Below are 17076 nucleotides of genomic sequence, written 5' to 3'. Positions count from 1 at the left end.
GGATGTTGCTTATACTATTACCGTGTAATTACCATCCCATTTGATCAGCCTCTCTCCATATATCTATACACACACTATGTAAATATCCAGAGAGCCATTTCCTGCCTCATGCTCTCTCTAATTTGTGCGCTTTAGTCGCTCGGCCCTGTTTTTAATGTCCCACAGATTCCATTGCCCGCTCTTTTCATTAATGAACTCGTCTCAATGCTAGGGGGCGAGTGGGTGGAGGGAAATGACACTCCACCTCGCTCCTTCATTCATAAATATAATGCCGACGTTGTGGAGAGGGGGCACTGAGAGCTGTTTGGACGGGGGAGATCAAAAGGAGACAGATCTCTCCTGTCGTGGCTGCAGGTCTCGAACGGGGGGGAGGAACAGAGGCAGGTTGTGTAACGGGCAAACGCGTCCTCCGTCGTCCCAGTTTGAGCTTGTTTCATCATCTCGAAGTCGCTGCTACAGTCTGTCCCGCAGGAGTCATCGTTTTGCCCCCCTTCTGCTCCCACGCGGCCCCCCGCTGAGGCGCGACGCGTCCAGCTCGGCCAGAAATGACATCATACAGGTAAAGGTGCCAGGAGATGAGGCCCCGCCCCCTCCCCGCGCCCCGAACCCTTCCCCGCTGGTCTGTGTGGGCGTTGCCACGCTCAAACACATGCTCTCCTCTGTGACTGCCCACACTGTGCCACTGGAGCTCTCATTTAGCATCTTGTTTTGCATCTTTCTACACCTCTTTGTTGTCCTTTGCATTGATTTTCATAGTTTTGTATCTGTTTAAGTCATTATTTCCTTCTCTTGTACTGTTTTGCATCCTTGGCTTTTACTCATTTTGCATCTCAGATGTTTGGTCTTTAGTTGTTTTGTATCACAAATGTGTGTTTTGGGTCATTCATGTTTCTCTGTGGCCTTTTGTCATTGTTTGTGTGCTTTTAATATTACCCAGTATGTTCTCAGTGTAATTTTGTCAAAGGTAGAAGATTCAGCTGTTAGATTTTTGTGGTAATTTTTAGCCTTTCGTGTTTTTTTTATTAGACTTTTATGAGTTGTGTCATTTAAATCAGGTTTCTTTTGACTAAATGTTTTAATATGTTGGATTTACTCTCTGTAAATGTGGGACATCACCCTATCACACCATCACCGGCCTCTGTCAGCTCGGTTCTCCATCATCAGCAGGCCACGCTGGGCGAGAGCACCACAACCCATTTTACAGAGCTTGGAAAGTATTAGTACAGGCAGTCACTTAATTGGACATTATTTGCGAAAAGTAGACTAAGTTGCCATCGGTTTTTCCTCCCACAGGTGCATGAGTTCATAGAAAACGAGAGAAAATGTAGGCTCACTCGTCAATTAGGTTATAAAACCAACACTCTCTCCTCAGGTTGTTGCTATTTCTGGACGCCGCTGATCTGAGAGCGGTGTCATCTGGCGCCCCCTGGTGGTCGAACGGCACCAGGTCGGATTACATAAAACGGGCCTGCGTGTGTGAGTCATCACCCCCCAGTGTGGACAGATGGGAGGTGTGCGTGCGTGTGCGTGTGTGTGGGCGGAGCGAACGGCAGTGGACTGTGAAATAAGGGCTTTCCCCTCCGTTTCTCTGCTCCTCTCTCTTTCTCCCTCTGTCTCTCTCTTCCCTTCGCTGTTTTTTGTGGGTCAGGAGACTCTGTCAGCACAAGTGAAGTGCTGGGACAGTCAAATATAAGAATGTAACCGGGGAGCAGCACAACTCCAGTCTTTTTCACTTAAACTGCAGCCGGCTGCTCATTTCTTCCCTGGTGTCGGGATTGAACCCGCCTCATAATATGACTCTTTCCAGTTAATATGAGAGACTGGTAATGGAGCCGTGATGTCACTGTCTGTTTTGTTTAGCCAGTGGATGTCAGGTTGCATCAGGGCGCCTTTGAGCGCAGTGTTTGCTTGTGTGAACCTGTGGTGCTGCAAACAGGAGTGATTATGTGTACTTTGGTGGATCGTGCTGTGTGAGTGAGTGCGTGGGTGCAGGTAAAGATGGGGGCGGTTCTGGTGTGCAGGAACACACTGTTCTCCTCGGTGCCGTGGACCCAAGTACATAAAGCAACAGTAAGTAAGACGGTGACCCTGGTGAACCTGCCTCTTATTTTTATTTATGTTTTAGATTCTCACATAACAAGAGGCTCTTTGTCAGATTATTGAAGACTGTGCAGCTTTTGACTAGTGTATAAGAACATAGAGATCACATCTGGTCACTATCAGCCCGGCTCAGTGTCTCATCCCCTGAATTGAAGACATTACCGGAAAACTGAATGGAAATTATTTAGTTGCAGTTAGTTTGTGAAGTCACACCCACTAAAGATCCAGGTCAAAAACACGACTCTGGTGTTCGTGGGGCTCTGGTTTTATTGCAGTGTAGCTGCTGTTGCTTCAGTGTGGTTTGACATGCGGTAACAGGCTCGTTGCTGCCCCCTGAGGCAGGAGACGCCCATTGGCCAGTGGGTTGCACAGCCAGAAACAAACATTCAGCAAAGTCACATTTAAGTTTAAACAGCAAAGGAATATTTATGGCTTTCAATGTCTGTTAGGTTAATTACAAAACATGACTCATCTGAGCTTCTATAACAAGGCCCAATTATACAACAGAACTGAACTCAATACTAGGTTGTAAATAGTGGCTAGTGATTATTTCTATTTTTTAATTAATGTAGTCGAAAAGTGAGAAAACAGCAAAAAAATCACATTAACTATAATGAGTTTCATTATGACGCTGATGTTTATGTATGTTTTTATTTAGCTTCAATCCTGTAGACAAAAAAATGTAAAGTACAAAACAATGGGCAATGTGACAGTCCTACAAACGACAGTGACGGAGAGCGCCGGCGTAATATTGAAGAGCAGAGAGCGACGGAGGAGCACGGATGCTGAGGTCTGATCTGAGTGGTTACTGAATCACGTCTGAAACAGGAAACACGGCTGACAAGCATAAAGTGGCAAATATAGCGGAACCGAAGATAAGGATGGAAACCGATGGAAACGGATTAATGGAGTGACGCCGGGCGTGAATCACTTCACCTGAAGGCACAACAGAAAACATGTCACGCATCTGTTGTCATCAGGCACAAACGCAGAAAAGAGAAACCCCTTTAAAAACATGGACCATGACGCAATGCTGTCACATGTGAAAATGAGCGCGATTCCCATGAAAACACAACAGACCAATCCGACTTTGACTGGACTAATTATGTGAGACACTGCTGCATTGTATTTGTGGGCTGACAGGAATGTGTACATGAAGCATCACAGTGACTGGTTGAACAGCATCGGTTCCTTTTTACGTCTTTGTTTTGCATCTGCTTTTCTCCTAAATTGTTTTCTCTGACCCCCCAACACACACACACTCACACACTCACTCACACACACACACATACACACACTCTTCTTCTTCCTCCTCTCCTTCCTCTTCTTCTGTGTTCTCTAAAAGGCGTACGGGCCCACGTAGATGGAGAGCCTGAGGGCGGAGCTGCCCTGGTAGCTGAGCAGAGGGTTGATAGACACCATCTCCAGGTCCAGCGTGTACTCCCTGGGCCCGGACACGGCGCGGGCCAGCACCAGCATGGCGCTGATATTATTGATTTGCTGCAGGAGAACACGGAAAGTCAGGCTGAAAGGTTTGTCTCACAGCCTAAGCTTTAGAAGGTGATGATGTATTCAGGGTCTCGCAAACTACACATATTGAGAAAAATTGAATTGAAATTGAATTAGCTCCCGATTGAAGTTTCATTGCATTTCCTGCATAAACATTATTGCTTGAAGATTTAAATGAAGAAAGCATGATTTGTCTCGCCGCCCTTTTCTGTTTGCCTCCACTGTGTTTTTGAGCACAAATTGTTGAGTTTGTGCCCAACAGCTTTAGTTTTCCAACATTAAAACGGTTGCTAAACTTGGCAAACGTGTAGAGTAGTAAAAAAGAAACTGTAATAGCTGCATGACACAACTGCTGCAGGAGGTAGAGTTTGACCGGGTCACTACACACATCACATACAAACACTGACATGCTCCAAATCCAAATAAGAATCAGACCGTTCTCTACAGATGCAGTTTGGGATCTACCTGCAATGTTCTTGTCTCTGCTCCGTGTCAGTACTCACCCTAATGTAGAAGTCTCCGTTGTCATCGCCGGAGCGGATGCGGAATGTGTTGTAGGCCCCCGGGGAGACGCTGGTGGCCTGAATCTGGAAGATGTCGGAGGGGACGGAGCGTTCCGAGGTGATGCTCATGTAGCGGTGGACGATGGAGAAGGGAAGATCTCGACAGGCAGGCTTGTTGACAGGACACACACAACGACTGCACACACACACACACACACACACACACACACACACACACACACACACACACACACACACACACACACACACACACACACACACACACACACACACACAGATGTGGATACAGACAGGTAACACACCTTCTAAACATCACAGGCCTAAAACCTTGAACGACGTGTCCACAATTAAATAAATTTAAATGCAAACATAGATAGTAGTTCCTACATCGGCCAGTAGGGGGAGTAATATGCCTAAGCACAAAGTCTAAAAGCTAAGCAAATATTGAACAGTAGCCATGTTTCCTCATGTTTTTCTAAAATATTTTATACTACCGAGTCATGTGGGACATGTTAATAGTGACCCACACCTGTTACCAATCCAACAGTTGTTCACAACTTTAATAGTCCTCTTATTGCACGGGAACGCGTTCAGAAGAAAAGGTTGCAAAGTTGGACTCGTACGTGGAAAAAGTAATTGTGGAGCAGCTTCGGCCTTACTCAACACAGGGGCTGATTATGCTCCGAGCTGATGGCCAGCGCATATTGGACTAATTGGGACAAGGTGCGCGTTTGTGTGGACGCGCTTTCATGAGGTGTCACTCACTTCTCGGACATCCGCACGTAGGGCTCCTGGCACTGGTTGGCGTCCACGCACTGGTACCGTCCGTGGATGTTGACGCAGGTCTGCGAGTCGGTGCACTGGTGCTCACCTGTTTCACACTCGTTCACGTCTGAGGGGGGAGGGGTCAGAGCAGAACAGTGAGCAGGACCGCGTGCGGGGGGTGGTGTGTGTGTGTGGGGGGGGGGTGTTAGCGTGGGGAGGAGGCGCTGCTCACCCTGGCACAGCCTGCTGCCGAGGAGCTGGTACCCGTCCGGGCACACGCAGGAGAACTTCCCCGGCTCGTTCACACACTGGTACTGGCACAGGTAGCTGGAGTAGCTGCACTCGTCAATGTCTGCCAATCACAGGCGCAGGCTTTAGTGACGGCCCGCCGTCGGGGTTAGGGAAGTGTTAGAGCGGCGCCCTCACCGTTGCAGGCGAAGCCGTCGGAGCCCAGCTCGTAGCCCTGGTCGCAGCGGCACAGGAAGGTGCCGTACGTGTTGTAGCAGCGCTGCGAGCAGGGCGCCCCCATGTCGCACTCGTTCACGTCTGGAGGGACGACAAGCGGCGGCCGCGAGGGAACGCTTCAGGTTAAAGCGAGACGCTGTTTCCACCGTGAGCTCATTGAGCATCTGCGCTGAGAGCCGCACAGCTGGAGCCCAATCACCCCAACTTAAAATAGTTTGAGTTTATTTTTTAAGATATTTTTGCCCATGTGTTCCTTTTAACGGCTGGATGCAGTCACGCACTGTTTGTCTGCGCACCTGTTAGAGTTTAGCGATATTGATTCAATGTGCGGCGATGTTGGAGATTTCTCGGGCTGATGTGAATCAAACATGATTAAGCCACTGAGTCCTGTTGAACATCCATTCATACATGTCGTTTGTTACGCAGAACTGACTCACCGATACAGGACCGGTTGTTTCCCGCCAGCTGAAAGCCGGGTTCACACTGGCAGGAGAAGGAGCCGGGGACGTTGACGCAGCGATGCTGGCAGTACCGGTACCTGCACTCGTCGATGTCTGAGGGACGGGAGGAAGGCGAGAGGTCATTACAGAGGTCGCGGGCTCGGCTGGCGTCCGCGAGCGGCCGAGCAGGCGAGGGCGTTCTCACCGATGCACTCCGTGCCGACCTTGCGGTAGCCGTCCGGGCACTGGCAGGTGAAGGCTCCCAGCGTGTTGATGCACTGCTGGCTGGGCTGACAGTCGTGCTCGTCCCGCTCACACTCGTCGACATCTGCGTTTGCAGGCGGAAACAAAAGCGCACGTGTAAATGGGAGTTCAGAGTGGCCGACAGATACAGGCTCTCGGCGTGGGGGGCGGTGGGGGGGAGTCCGCGTGGGGGGGGGGGGCGGGGGGTCCGCTCGCCTCGTTTGCGCCCGGCAGCTGGAGGCCGCCGCATCCCGTTGAATCACGTCCGCTGCCTCATGCGGGGCCCTGAGGGACACCTCGCCGTCGAGCGCGGCTCCTAAAGCACGGCAGCTGTCCCCGCGTGAAATCTCCCAAATTCCCACACTGTCTGCCTGGCCCCCCCGCGGACTCGTACTCGCTCACACCCACACGGTTTGCACCAGCATGCTGCCCGCGCTCCCAACACCTGCTGCGGCCACCTGTCGCTCCCGATCTGCGGCCGGTGACAATAAATTTACCCAAACGCGTGATCACTAGTCCTGCGGGCCACCTGTCCATCGTCCACCCCCCCCCCAACACACACCCACAGAGCGCACACCCACCGACACAGCTGTCCCTCTGCGGCTCATAACCCAGCGGGCAGGGGTTGAAGGCCTCCGGGGGGGCGGTGGCGGGCTCCGACGCCGGGATGACTGACGCGGAGCGCGGCAGGCACAGGTAGCCGCCGTAGTGGTTGAAGCACTTCATTTCCCCTTTGCAGGCATCGGGAATGGTCTCGCACTCGTTTATGTCTGAGGGGGAGACGAGGGGAGAGATTTAATTACAGCGCCCGAGGCGTCGGAAAGACAGGACGGGACCGTGGAGGCTGTAACTGTATATTATGTGCTACCTTTGCAGTGCTCGGTCTGAGGGTCCCAGTGATACCCGTCTGTGCATTCCTGCAGACAACATGGGGAGAAAGTGAGTGAGAAACTGATGGAAAGAAAGACACAAGGCTTTTATCGGCGCCAAGTAGTTGCATAAGAGATTCATAAGAAATACTACAGTGCTGGGCTACGAGGGGGGAAAGGAGAGGGTAGAAAAAGCTGTTTCCTCTCGAGTGGTGTTGGAAAAGTTGGAGCAAAAAGACAGCATGGCATTTTAAACGACGTTCTTTAAGCCAGCGATCGCTCGTTAGAAAGGATTCTAAGCTGCTGCCCTTAACCTTCAATTAGTAACTGGAGACTGGAGTCAGGCCCAAAGAAAGGCCAGTCAAATTAAACTGACAAAAAAAAAGATAATAGGAGAAAAGAGGAGGGCGGGAATATTAGCTGACACGTGCAGGACGCAATAAAAGAAAAAGACGACGCAGCAAAATAAATGAGAGGAGAACGGGGAGTAGCGAGCGCTATTCATGCATCCTTACCGTGTAGGTGTCACTTTCTGTGAGTGGCTGTGAAATAGCACCGCGGAGGAGCACGGACACGCATATGCACACGCACACGCGGGACACGCCAGCGCCCTGCATGCTAGCGCACGAGTTGGTGGGAGGCCGGGCGGGAACACACGTCCAAACGTGCACGCGCACGCTCTCGCACGGCTAGCGGCGCACCTGGAGCCGCCGACAGGTGGTACCTTCAGGAAAACACCGGAAAACACACACACACAGGTAGAAATCACCAACAGCTCGATTTAGCATCAAACCGCGCCGCTGACACGGATGAATGGACTTGAGCCCAGGCCAGGTTTTAGGCAATGAGAGCCCGCCACCAAACAGGCCCCCGTTGAGCACGGTGAGAATAAATGTAAGGAACAGTGTGCCGGGTGAAAACATGAACACTGTGACGTCCCTCTGCTGTAATAACAAAGTCAACACCACATACTTTCATATTGGCTGCGCACAGACAGGCGTCTGTGTGCAGCGGCGCAGGACAAACCTGCCGGACGGACACTTCCGGCTCCGACGCTCCCGTCGCTTCTTCCCTCAATGTGCCCCGTTGTGTCCCCGTGAAGCAGGAGGGCATCTGTGTTTGCTCCTGTTCTTGAAGGTTCCGACTCAGGGACGTTACAGAAAATCCCTTTGAATGCATTGAATGCACACTTTCACATCATAATCTCCATATTTTTATCGAAGGATCTAAGTACCCCCCCCCCCCCCACTGCTCATTACACAATGAAATAGTGTGGTTTAATTTAGGGGGGGTGAATTATGTGGGTTTGTTTGCGGTGCGAGTTCTCTGAAGGACTGGCTTTGCTCCCAGCGGGACACTGAGGGACACAACCATCCCTCAGTTAATATTCTTGGAGAGAAGCTATAAGTGTTTAAGTTCACTATAACATAAACAAATCACCTACTCCAACTCAGCCAGACCCAAAATAGTAGAGAAAACAAACCAATTGAAGGAATAAAAACCTGTCTGTAACGTCAGGGAGTTAAATACATGACAGGAAGGTTATAATCACCGCGTGTCTACGTGCACAGACGCACGCCGGCCTATAAAACCCAGAGGCCACATCTACAGGCGCTGCTTATTGTTGTTCCTCACACTGGGACAAACAGGAGGCCGCAGGGTGACGTGGACGCCCGCAGATGCTCGCTGGGTGACATCACGGGTCTATGGCGACCCGTCCGTGGTTCTGGGCGGCGAAACACCAGCGCAGACGGGAACGCATTCCACCGCGCCGTCAGACGGCCGCAGTACGTGACCTCTCGGACTCGGCCCTCTGGCCGCTCACCCGGACCGGAACCGCCCCCATAGAGAACTGACCAGCGGTCCTGGGTCCAGCCGCTGGTCGGGCGGGGCCCCGGTGGACCTCTGTAATGCCTGTGGCAGGGATGTGGGCGCTGGTCTGCTGGGATGCCCTGCCACAGCAGTGGTTCCCAGGGTATCAGGTTCTGGGAAACCCCCCATGGTTCACGAGGGAGGACAGCTGCTATCAAACCCCCAACCTCCGCTCGCTGCGTCGAGGATGTGGCTCTGGTGCCGGAGGTCATGGTCTGGGTTTGGACTGTGACTGACCCGGAGAAGCACGGGTTCACTGTAGAACCAGCTGAAACCTCAACACACCCGTTGTATCTTATTTATTACACATCTCCTGAACAAATCCCTACTAGAATAATCCCTTCTCTCAAATAATTTGCTGTTTTATCAATGCTCAGTATCGGTAAATGTGAAAAGCAAGCTGTATTTCAGTTGTTGCATGGTTGTATAACACACGTGTGGTGTGTCCATCAATCACAGATCAATCAATAAAAAGTATTTTTGTTGTACCAGATGCAGCTGAAATAAAAAAAAACATCTGCTGTGCAACTAATTCAGATCACTTCTCATGACAAAACAATTACACTCCAATACAAATACAATCAGGGCTGTCCTCAGCCTGGGAAACAGCTGGCTGACCCATTTTAAAATTCACAGTCAGCACAATTTAACAAGCAAAATATCAGGCGGCTTATAAATGTGACCACATGGGGACCAGGAAAAACACACAGTTGGACCACACACACATGCACACAGCCGAAGCTGCGGGATGTCCGTGTACTGTCGTGTACACAACCAACGGTGCCGTTGGACTCGGCAGCCGGAGAGCGCTCCGGCCATGAACAGGGGGCCCCGGTACCACACAGTTCATACAGGACTGATTGGGGCCTTCAGAGGACTGTGCGGCTCTAAGGAACCTTTAGAACCTCACGCAGATCAAACCGGTGCTGGTGTCAGGTGTGTGCGGTCCAAACGGGCCCATGCACAGGATGCTCTGCCTGCGTTGTCGTCCCTGCTTCCTAGAACGGGCTGCGGGTTGGATGGTGCCGCGGGTCGACCCATCGGGGACCGCGACCCAACCGACCGCAGTTCCGTCCACACGTCTGACACAATCTGACTGTAAACGCTGAAGACGAGCGATGGAGTCGGAGGAGTTTTGCCCGGTGACTCACTGCCTCTCTTCCTGTCAACCCCCCCATTAGTCTGTGGAACGCCGAGCCAAGAGGCGGGCTACACAGACCTAGGCCACGGTATCTCAGCTCAGTGAGGAGCCAAGTGTGGCTGGGAGAGCAGAGCAACGGGAAAGCCTCCGGCCCGTGCTGTAGAAGCGGGTACGAGGAACTCGGCCCGTTATTCCCTCCAGAACTCTCACAACGCCGATAAGTTCTCTGCCTCAAACTTGTCTCATCTTGTGAACTATATGCGTAGGAGACACTTACGGATGAATCTGCTCTGACGGGTCGTCTGCCTCTCGGTCGTCCTCTGACCAGCGAGTCCTACTGGTTGCACTGGTCCCAGCGGAGTTGGCGTCCAGAAGTGGTCCCTGAAACTCCTGCTTGTGTGACCCTGAGAGAGTGAGTGGGGAGCCCGACAGCTGGAGCAGCTGAACACATGCGAGAAAGAGGGAGGGAGAAGGCGAGCAGAGACTGAGGAGGGGAGAGAGGGAGGAGAGAGCGACAGCCCTTTCTCACCCCCCCACCTCCCTCCGGCCCCCTGCACTGCCATCCTCCGCTCTCTTAACCCCCTCTCCCTGACCCCCCAGGATGCAAATTCCTGGTCTGCGGCCCAAATACCGAAATTCCAAATCTGTCCAAATCGCAAGTGGAACAACAACTCACAGATTCACACATGCCACCCCCCCCCCCCACCTCATTTTCTTACCCAATGCCCCCCCTCACTGGTCCCACAACACACCTGGTTTCATTTAAACTAAACCCCCCGCAAAAGCCCCGAGCTCTCCTACTCTTTCCTCCCTCCTCCTCCCCCCACTTACCCCCCCATCTATCTATACTTTCCTCCTCCATCTTGTCCTCTTCTTTTTTTCTTCCATAATGCAGCTGAAACGCTTGCTCTCGTCCAATCTGACGTGCGGGATATTTATAGTCGGAGAGAGAGAAGTTAATGGAATGTGCACAAAAATTAGAGAGTGCAGAAGAAACAGTGTGGAGACCTAGTCGGAAAATGTGTCCGCTCCTTCCACAGAACAGACTTTTGGGACTAAACGATGAAAATAAACTGCTAGTATTGTTTTGAACTAACTCAGTTTCTCCCTTTTCTACGTGACTAATGCATTAGTCCGCTTAGAATCGTTTTCAGCGGTAGTTCTTCTCGCAAAAGTGGATGTCTGTTATGTTGCAAACCGGTTAAGATGTTGCTTAACCACGATGAGCCTTTAAAAGTCTGATTCACCCTTAAAAGTCAAAGTTTTACTCCCTCGAAGTAAAAGCCACAATTAAATTTGCAACCATCCCATTACGGTTACTGTAGGCTTCAGTCCAAGATAGTCAAAGAAATAGAGCAGCTCTTATGAAATTATTGCCTGCACTTCCATTTACAACTAAATATTTCTTCATAAACACAGTATTTATATTTTTTGAAGTGCAGTGGTGCTTTTTTAAAATTCCTGATAGATTGCTGTATGTTTATTCTTATTTTTCAAAGTAAACCTCTGGTGTTTGGGTTTTAACAGTCACAAACTGTTTATCTGGCCTGTGTTTCTGGGTGGTGGCACAGATGACAGCTGTTATTACGGGGGAGGCTGTTAAAAATCACACTGACGACCCCCTGGCTGGACCAACTGTGCCCCCTCGGGCGGTCCATGACCACACACACACATCCACAAAACTGACAAAGGTCATTAAAACCTTACAGAGTTTCTACTGTATATTTAGTGCAGCCTCTGATGCTTGACTTCAAGTCTGTCTTTATTCTGACACAGAGTTTTAGATCTTCTCCTTTTGTTTCTGTATCTAATCTCAATCCAACACTCAAGATCAGTAAATCTCTGAAATGGGTTAATTATAGCATCTGATACATTTACAGAATTACATTTTGGTGTAAATATGTTAGTTTTATTTACAAACCAAATATACATATACGTGAGTTGGCAAATTGTGGGAATGAAAATGAGAGAAAGCAAAATCTGTAGGATAAGATGACGACGTCAGCAGAAGAAGCAGAGCAAAGAGAGGGAGAAGCCACAAAGAAGTGGCTTCAGTCATGGTACATTTTGAATATACAGCTTTTGATGACACCCATGTATCTGTCCCACACGACCTGATGTCTGGAGGACAAAGAAAGAGAGACAGAAGGAGAATAAACCATAAGTCAATGGAGCAAAGAGACATTCCAGGTCTCCTGACAAACTGTAATTGTGAAATCAGAGTGCAGAAAATAAATGAGGCAATCTCTGTGTTGGCGCAGCGTAATGAGGGGGGTCTATGTTTCTTTTCATGAATATCTCTTTGTTTAGTGTGTAGCGGCGCAGGGCCGTGTCAAGCTTTAACTACATTCCTAAATGTTTGCATGAGAAACAAGGTAACTACAGTTTAAGAGCTGAGGAGCAAGATAGGGTGACACCCACTGGTAGACCAGGGACGTCAATGTCACAGAGCACATGCAACATAATTGTATATTTGTATAATTGTTCAGTTTTCCAAAAGCTCTCAATAGAATCAAGAATGTATTTTTAGCTTTAGTTGCTCCCCTGGGACTTGGGAACACTGGTAGGGTTGGGGTTGGTACACACTCTTTACAGAAAAAAAGGCATATTAACTCACTTGAATGTGTCAAGTATATGCGCAGAGTTGGTGTAGTGAGTAAGGTAGAGCCTCATGTCCCCAGCTGTCCATCGGTCTGAGCGGCACGGCTCTATAAACTGAGGGAGCGACGGAGGGGAGTAGACGTTACATCACACCATCTCAAAGGCAGGCTCAAACGCTGGCACATGCTTCAGGAAATCTGGCCTGGACGGTCAGTATTTGCTTACAGCACTTTGATTTTGAAAGCGCACAAACCTTCTCCACAAGATCAATGAAGAAATCTCTGACGTCCTTGGTGTTGGTTAACTTTGCAGCGATGTTAACAAGGCCTCTTGAAAGATTCTATAAAACACACATATTCATATACAATGTAAAAAAACGGTTCTCTTGTCATTAGCATCACATTAAACTGCAGCAGTTAGCAGATGATGAGCCGTTTTGCTTCTCACCTTGAAATTAGCCTCCATCTCATTAAAAGCTTTCGTTTTTCCCCTGAGAGCTGTACAGACCAGACTGAACAGGACAAGCAGAGATAAGACGGTTACGTAAAACTGTATTAAAAAGGCGAATACTTACAATTTTCTCTGTTTCTGTTACCTTTTGTGTTGATCCAGCAGATCTTTATCTGAGATTAAAATCTTCAGTTCCTTCAGCTCCTGTAAAAACTCTTTATCAAGATCAACGTCCATATCCTCCACCTGGTTATCTACAGAAGAAACACAAGTCCAACAATGTCAAATATGCATTGAGGATGTTTCTTCTCCATATTATAGACAGCGTAAACAGTTTCTTATATTAAATATATTCTTATTTAGGTCTAATCAATCAACATTTCACTTTGGTAGCTGGTAAGTTTTTAAATTTTTAATTCCATTGAGTGTAACCTGAAGGACCTCTGGTGGTCAGTGAGCCTTACTGACAGTGGCACTGCTCATTGGGTTTCAAGCTATACCCCCATAGACAGAAAACCTCTTGTTCTCAGTTGAGACACTTAATGGATTCCGTCATGGTTTCAAGTGTTTGTTTTTCCTGCATTTACCACTGACGTTTTATCGCTGTGTAACCCTTATGACCGTTCAGTCTGAGTGATGGGTTACATAACTGTTAGAAATTTAATTTATTCAAGTTGGCCAACGCATTATCTGAGTGAAACGGCCAAAGGAAACAACAGTAATCGCTCACCAAGGGCCCCAACGGTCCAGCTGTTGATAAGCTGCCCAGCACAGAAAGCAAAATCCTGGAAAGTCAAATACTGTAGCTTTCTTTTCCCTGTCTCAAAACGATTGTTGGCAAAGAAAACAATGGCAGCGTAATCCCTGAAATAAGCAAAGGAGACATTAAAGTAAATAACTAAACAGAATAAGACTATCAAGACTTTGTTTTCACTGGTTTGGGTTCAGTCAACAAAATCCTTTTCGCATTTTGTTACAGGTAGTAAATATTTTAAAACCATGTAGTCAATAATTAAACAACTACAGATGTGAAGCAATACCAGTGCCTCATAAAAAGAACCCCGGGGCCGTGTCACGTATTACCTCGCAAGCTTGTCAGAAAGAAGGAAATGATGACGAATGTTCTCCACCAGGGGTCCCTTTAGTTCCTCCACCACTTTAAAAACACGTTTGAAGTTGTCAAACTATAGGCAAAAACACATGATGTAAGATTAGCTAAAATGACAACATGACTTACTAAAACTCTGTTCACAATCAAAGTTCCAATTAACTAAATTTAATCCTTAAACATATCTAAAACAATCTTTTTGAACCCCTGAATCACGCTAATCCTGAATGTTATTAGGCTAGCCTCTGACATTTATTGTTTATTATCAGCAGTCAGAGTGGATCTGAGGATGCCTGTTACAGTACCTGCCGTCTGCAGCTTTTCAGTGTCACGCCTGTCTTGGCACCGATGTCGTCCAAATCTTTCTTAGTTCCTTTAGAGAGCTTCTTTCCCAGAACTTCCCGGACAAAAGCATCATCAAAAGCATAGTACCTAAAAGCAGGCAATAGAGGAAACATCTTAAAAGTAAAAAATCTCTTCATAAAATGTACATGTTCAAATAAGTGTGCCATTCCTTCAAAATAAACAACACATCAGACACACGAATGAATATGAAAAATGAAAGTGCCTTCACTGCACCTCTCTATGAGCATGGCTTGTCGATGGGGTGGGATCTGGAACAGCAGCTGGTTAGCCAGTTTGGCTGGACTGTGCAGAAGACGCTCACACATCTGGAAAGTCCTGTACTGGTCCATGGTGTCACTTTGCAGAACATCTGCACTTGCCTCACACTCATCCATAACTCCTCCCTCCATACGCACCTTTACAGCATCGTTCACTGTTGAAAAAAGGCGACAGGCATAACCCAGTGGTCATAATACCCAATGCATACATTTGAAAAAAAACCTATGCAACAGTAAGTTATTTCCTGTATGATCACAATGCAAGCAAGTCACATGTGAACAAATGTCTTTAGTTAACAGCCCATACCTGTATACCCATCCAACCAGAGCTGGTAAACCTCCTCGTCCATGATTGTGGTGTTACCCACAAACACGTCCAGCTCCACAGCCATCTGCGTGGAGTCAGTAACAGGCCAGGATTAAGTGAAGATTAAAAGAAGTTAACCTGTCACATCAGCACACCACCACGGAGCGACGTGTTACCTTGTTATGAGTGCTGCTCCAAACGGTTTTAGGCAAACAATGATCTTTACCCCGGAGTTCTAGCAGAGCCTGAGCTGTCTTTGCATGGCTCGCTGATTAGCCACGTTAGCCCGCTCAGCTAACTGCGTAGCAAAGTTAGCAGCGTCGGCAGAGACCGAGCTCACACACAGACGCCAAAATGGTAAATTAGGACATGACCATATAACCAAGGTGTCAGCACACGTATGGAAACTAGCATACACTAAGAAAACGCCTACTAAGGCTAAACGCTAGATTATCACTGTGGACGCAGTGTCAACAACAGTCATGCAGCGCCCACTTCCGGTTTGTCTTACGTCACCGGAAAAGCTTAAGCCTGGTGGAAAGTCACTAGGTTTGCTTACACACAAATAGTCAAAATGCCTGAGTATTTTCTCTAATTCTCTAATTACGGGCTACGTTTGTTTTCAATTGCTTTACAACTTTAGTTAAAGGTACACAATAAATTAATTCTCCTGGTAAATAATTATCTTATTAGAACTTAATGTCAAATATGTTTGTATTTATGATGAAAATAAAAACCCTTCCATTCTTACTGCTGTGGTCTGACAGAAAATCTGCAAATACAATTATCAATTACCTGTTTTTTTAATTAGGAATTTGAATTTTTCAATCGCTCAACTAACACATCCCATCTGTTACAAGCACGGAAACCAATTACCACAAACATAAAACTGTCCATGGTCTCACAAAAAGGAGACAATAGACAATTATATAAAGACTCTAATTACACCAGAGCATCTGACAGTCAGACATTAGCCTATTGTAGAACTCTGCCCTTTCATTTGTGCTTTTGCTTATTTTAAAATGTGTCAGATCAGAGAAAGGCCTCTACAGCATGTGAGCTTCGGGCCCCTATATGGCTTTGCTTGCTGCCTGTGTGTACACAATCTGCTCCCTTTTCCTGCGGCGATTAATCTAAATAAATCCCTTTAAATCCCTCTCTTCACCCTCCCTTTCAGCGTTTCTGTCCTTCAAAATCAGAACATGGGGGAAAACGCCTCAGTCAACATGTCTTTCTGTTGAATCTTTTGCTTCACACCAACAATCTCATTTCTAAACTCACATGACACCCTGATTCCATCCAGACTCCCCCCCCCCCTGCATGGTTAACACCCTACATTGTTACGGCCTCAGTGAGACAATGGAGGTGGGACAGAGGGCGGAAGGATGTGGCTGAATGCCTCAGCTTAAACCCATGGAAAAAAGGCTGCAGTCACACTTTCCGGCAGTGCTCTTTGAAAAGAAATGAGCACACTATTCAACCTTAACTTTGTTGCAATGTACAACTTTCTCTAAATAACCTCCTTCCTTTTCTGTTAGGGTGTGGGCATAAATATTTGGCCATGTATTTTTGATTACAGGAAAGCTACCTTGGGGAAATGTTATTCATTTTTCGTTTCTTTTGTAAATTTGTGTTTCGGAGATTCGAGGCAAATTGGGAGGAAAATATCTGGATCCAAATGGGGGCGCACGAGCGTCTCACTAGAGCGAATGGAGCTGCGCTCCATCATAACATCTTGATGTTTTTCATAACACAGCCGAGATGGTCAGAGTCAGAACTGCGGGACCATAAAGCTGCTTAATTCTAGTTTGCCTTTTACGACAGCGCTAAAAGTGTGGTACGTCCAAGAGTCACTGAAACCTCAGAGGAACCGCAGAAATTTCTGATTACTGCCTGAGTGACGTGTCAAAGTAGCAATCATCTTGAAGAGTACAACGTCCGGAAGAGTAACTAAATAAAAATATTTTGTAAAAACATTTTCTCGTTGGTCACAAGTAATACACTGTTAGTAAAACTAATGTTGTGATAGCTAAGAGGTCTTTGTTTACTTACATGCATA

General features: G+C 47.8%; 2 protein-coding genes across 2 annotated transcripts; both read right to left on the bottom strand.

Annotated features, from left to right (window-relative positions):
* Positions 1-2732: 2732 nt before the first annotated feature.
* On the bottom strand, positions 2733-10394 carry efemp2a (EGF containing fibulin extracellular matrix protein 2a). Its single transcript, XM_029164850.3, has 11 exons — positions 10206-10394; positions 7431-7639; positions 6915-6963; positions 6628-6816; positions 6009-6131; positions 5801-5917; positions 5325-5444; positions 5131-5250; positions 4899-5025; positions 4113-4308; positions 2733-3600 (listed from the first exon to the last, which is right to left on the bottom strand). Exons 2-11 carry the CDS (start codon positions 7530-7532, stop codon positions 3439-3441), a joined length of 1305 nt encoding a protein of 434 aa, XP_029020683.1. The 5' UTR covers positions 7533-7639; positions 10206-10394; the 3' UTR covers positions 2733-3438.
* Positions 10395-11666: 1272 nt separating this feature from the next.
* On the bottom strand, positions 11667-15538 carry fibpa (fibroblast growth factor (acidic) intracellular binding protein a). Its single transcript, XM_029164851.3, has 11 exons — positions 15194-15538; positions 15018-15102; positions 14667-14865; positions 14393-14519; positions 14063-14163; positions 13710-13843; positions 13125-13233; positions 12977-13040; positions 12783-12869; positions 12546-12643; positions 11667-12049 (listed from the first exon to the last, which is right to left on the bottom strand). The coding sequence occupies exons 2-11, from the start codon at positions 15100-15102 to the stop codon at positions 11980-11982; spliced, it is 1074 nt and encodes a 357-aa protein (XP_029020684.1). The 5' UTR covers positions 15194-15538; the 3' UTR covers positions 11667-11979.
* Positions 15539-17076: the final 1538 nt, after the last annotated feature.

The sequence above is a fragment of the Betta splendens genome, chromosome 10 (assembly GCF_900634795.4).
Source record: "Betta splendens chromosome 10, fBetSpl5.4, whole genome shotgun sequence".
Classification (NCBI taxonomy): Eukaryota; Metazoa; Chordata; class Actinopteri; order Anabantiformes; family Osphronemidae; genus Betta; species Betta splendens.
Note: the sequence above shows the minus strand (reverse complement) of the source record. Positions and strands in the feature narration are given on the sequence as shown.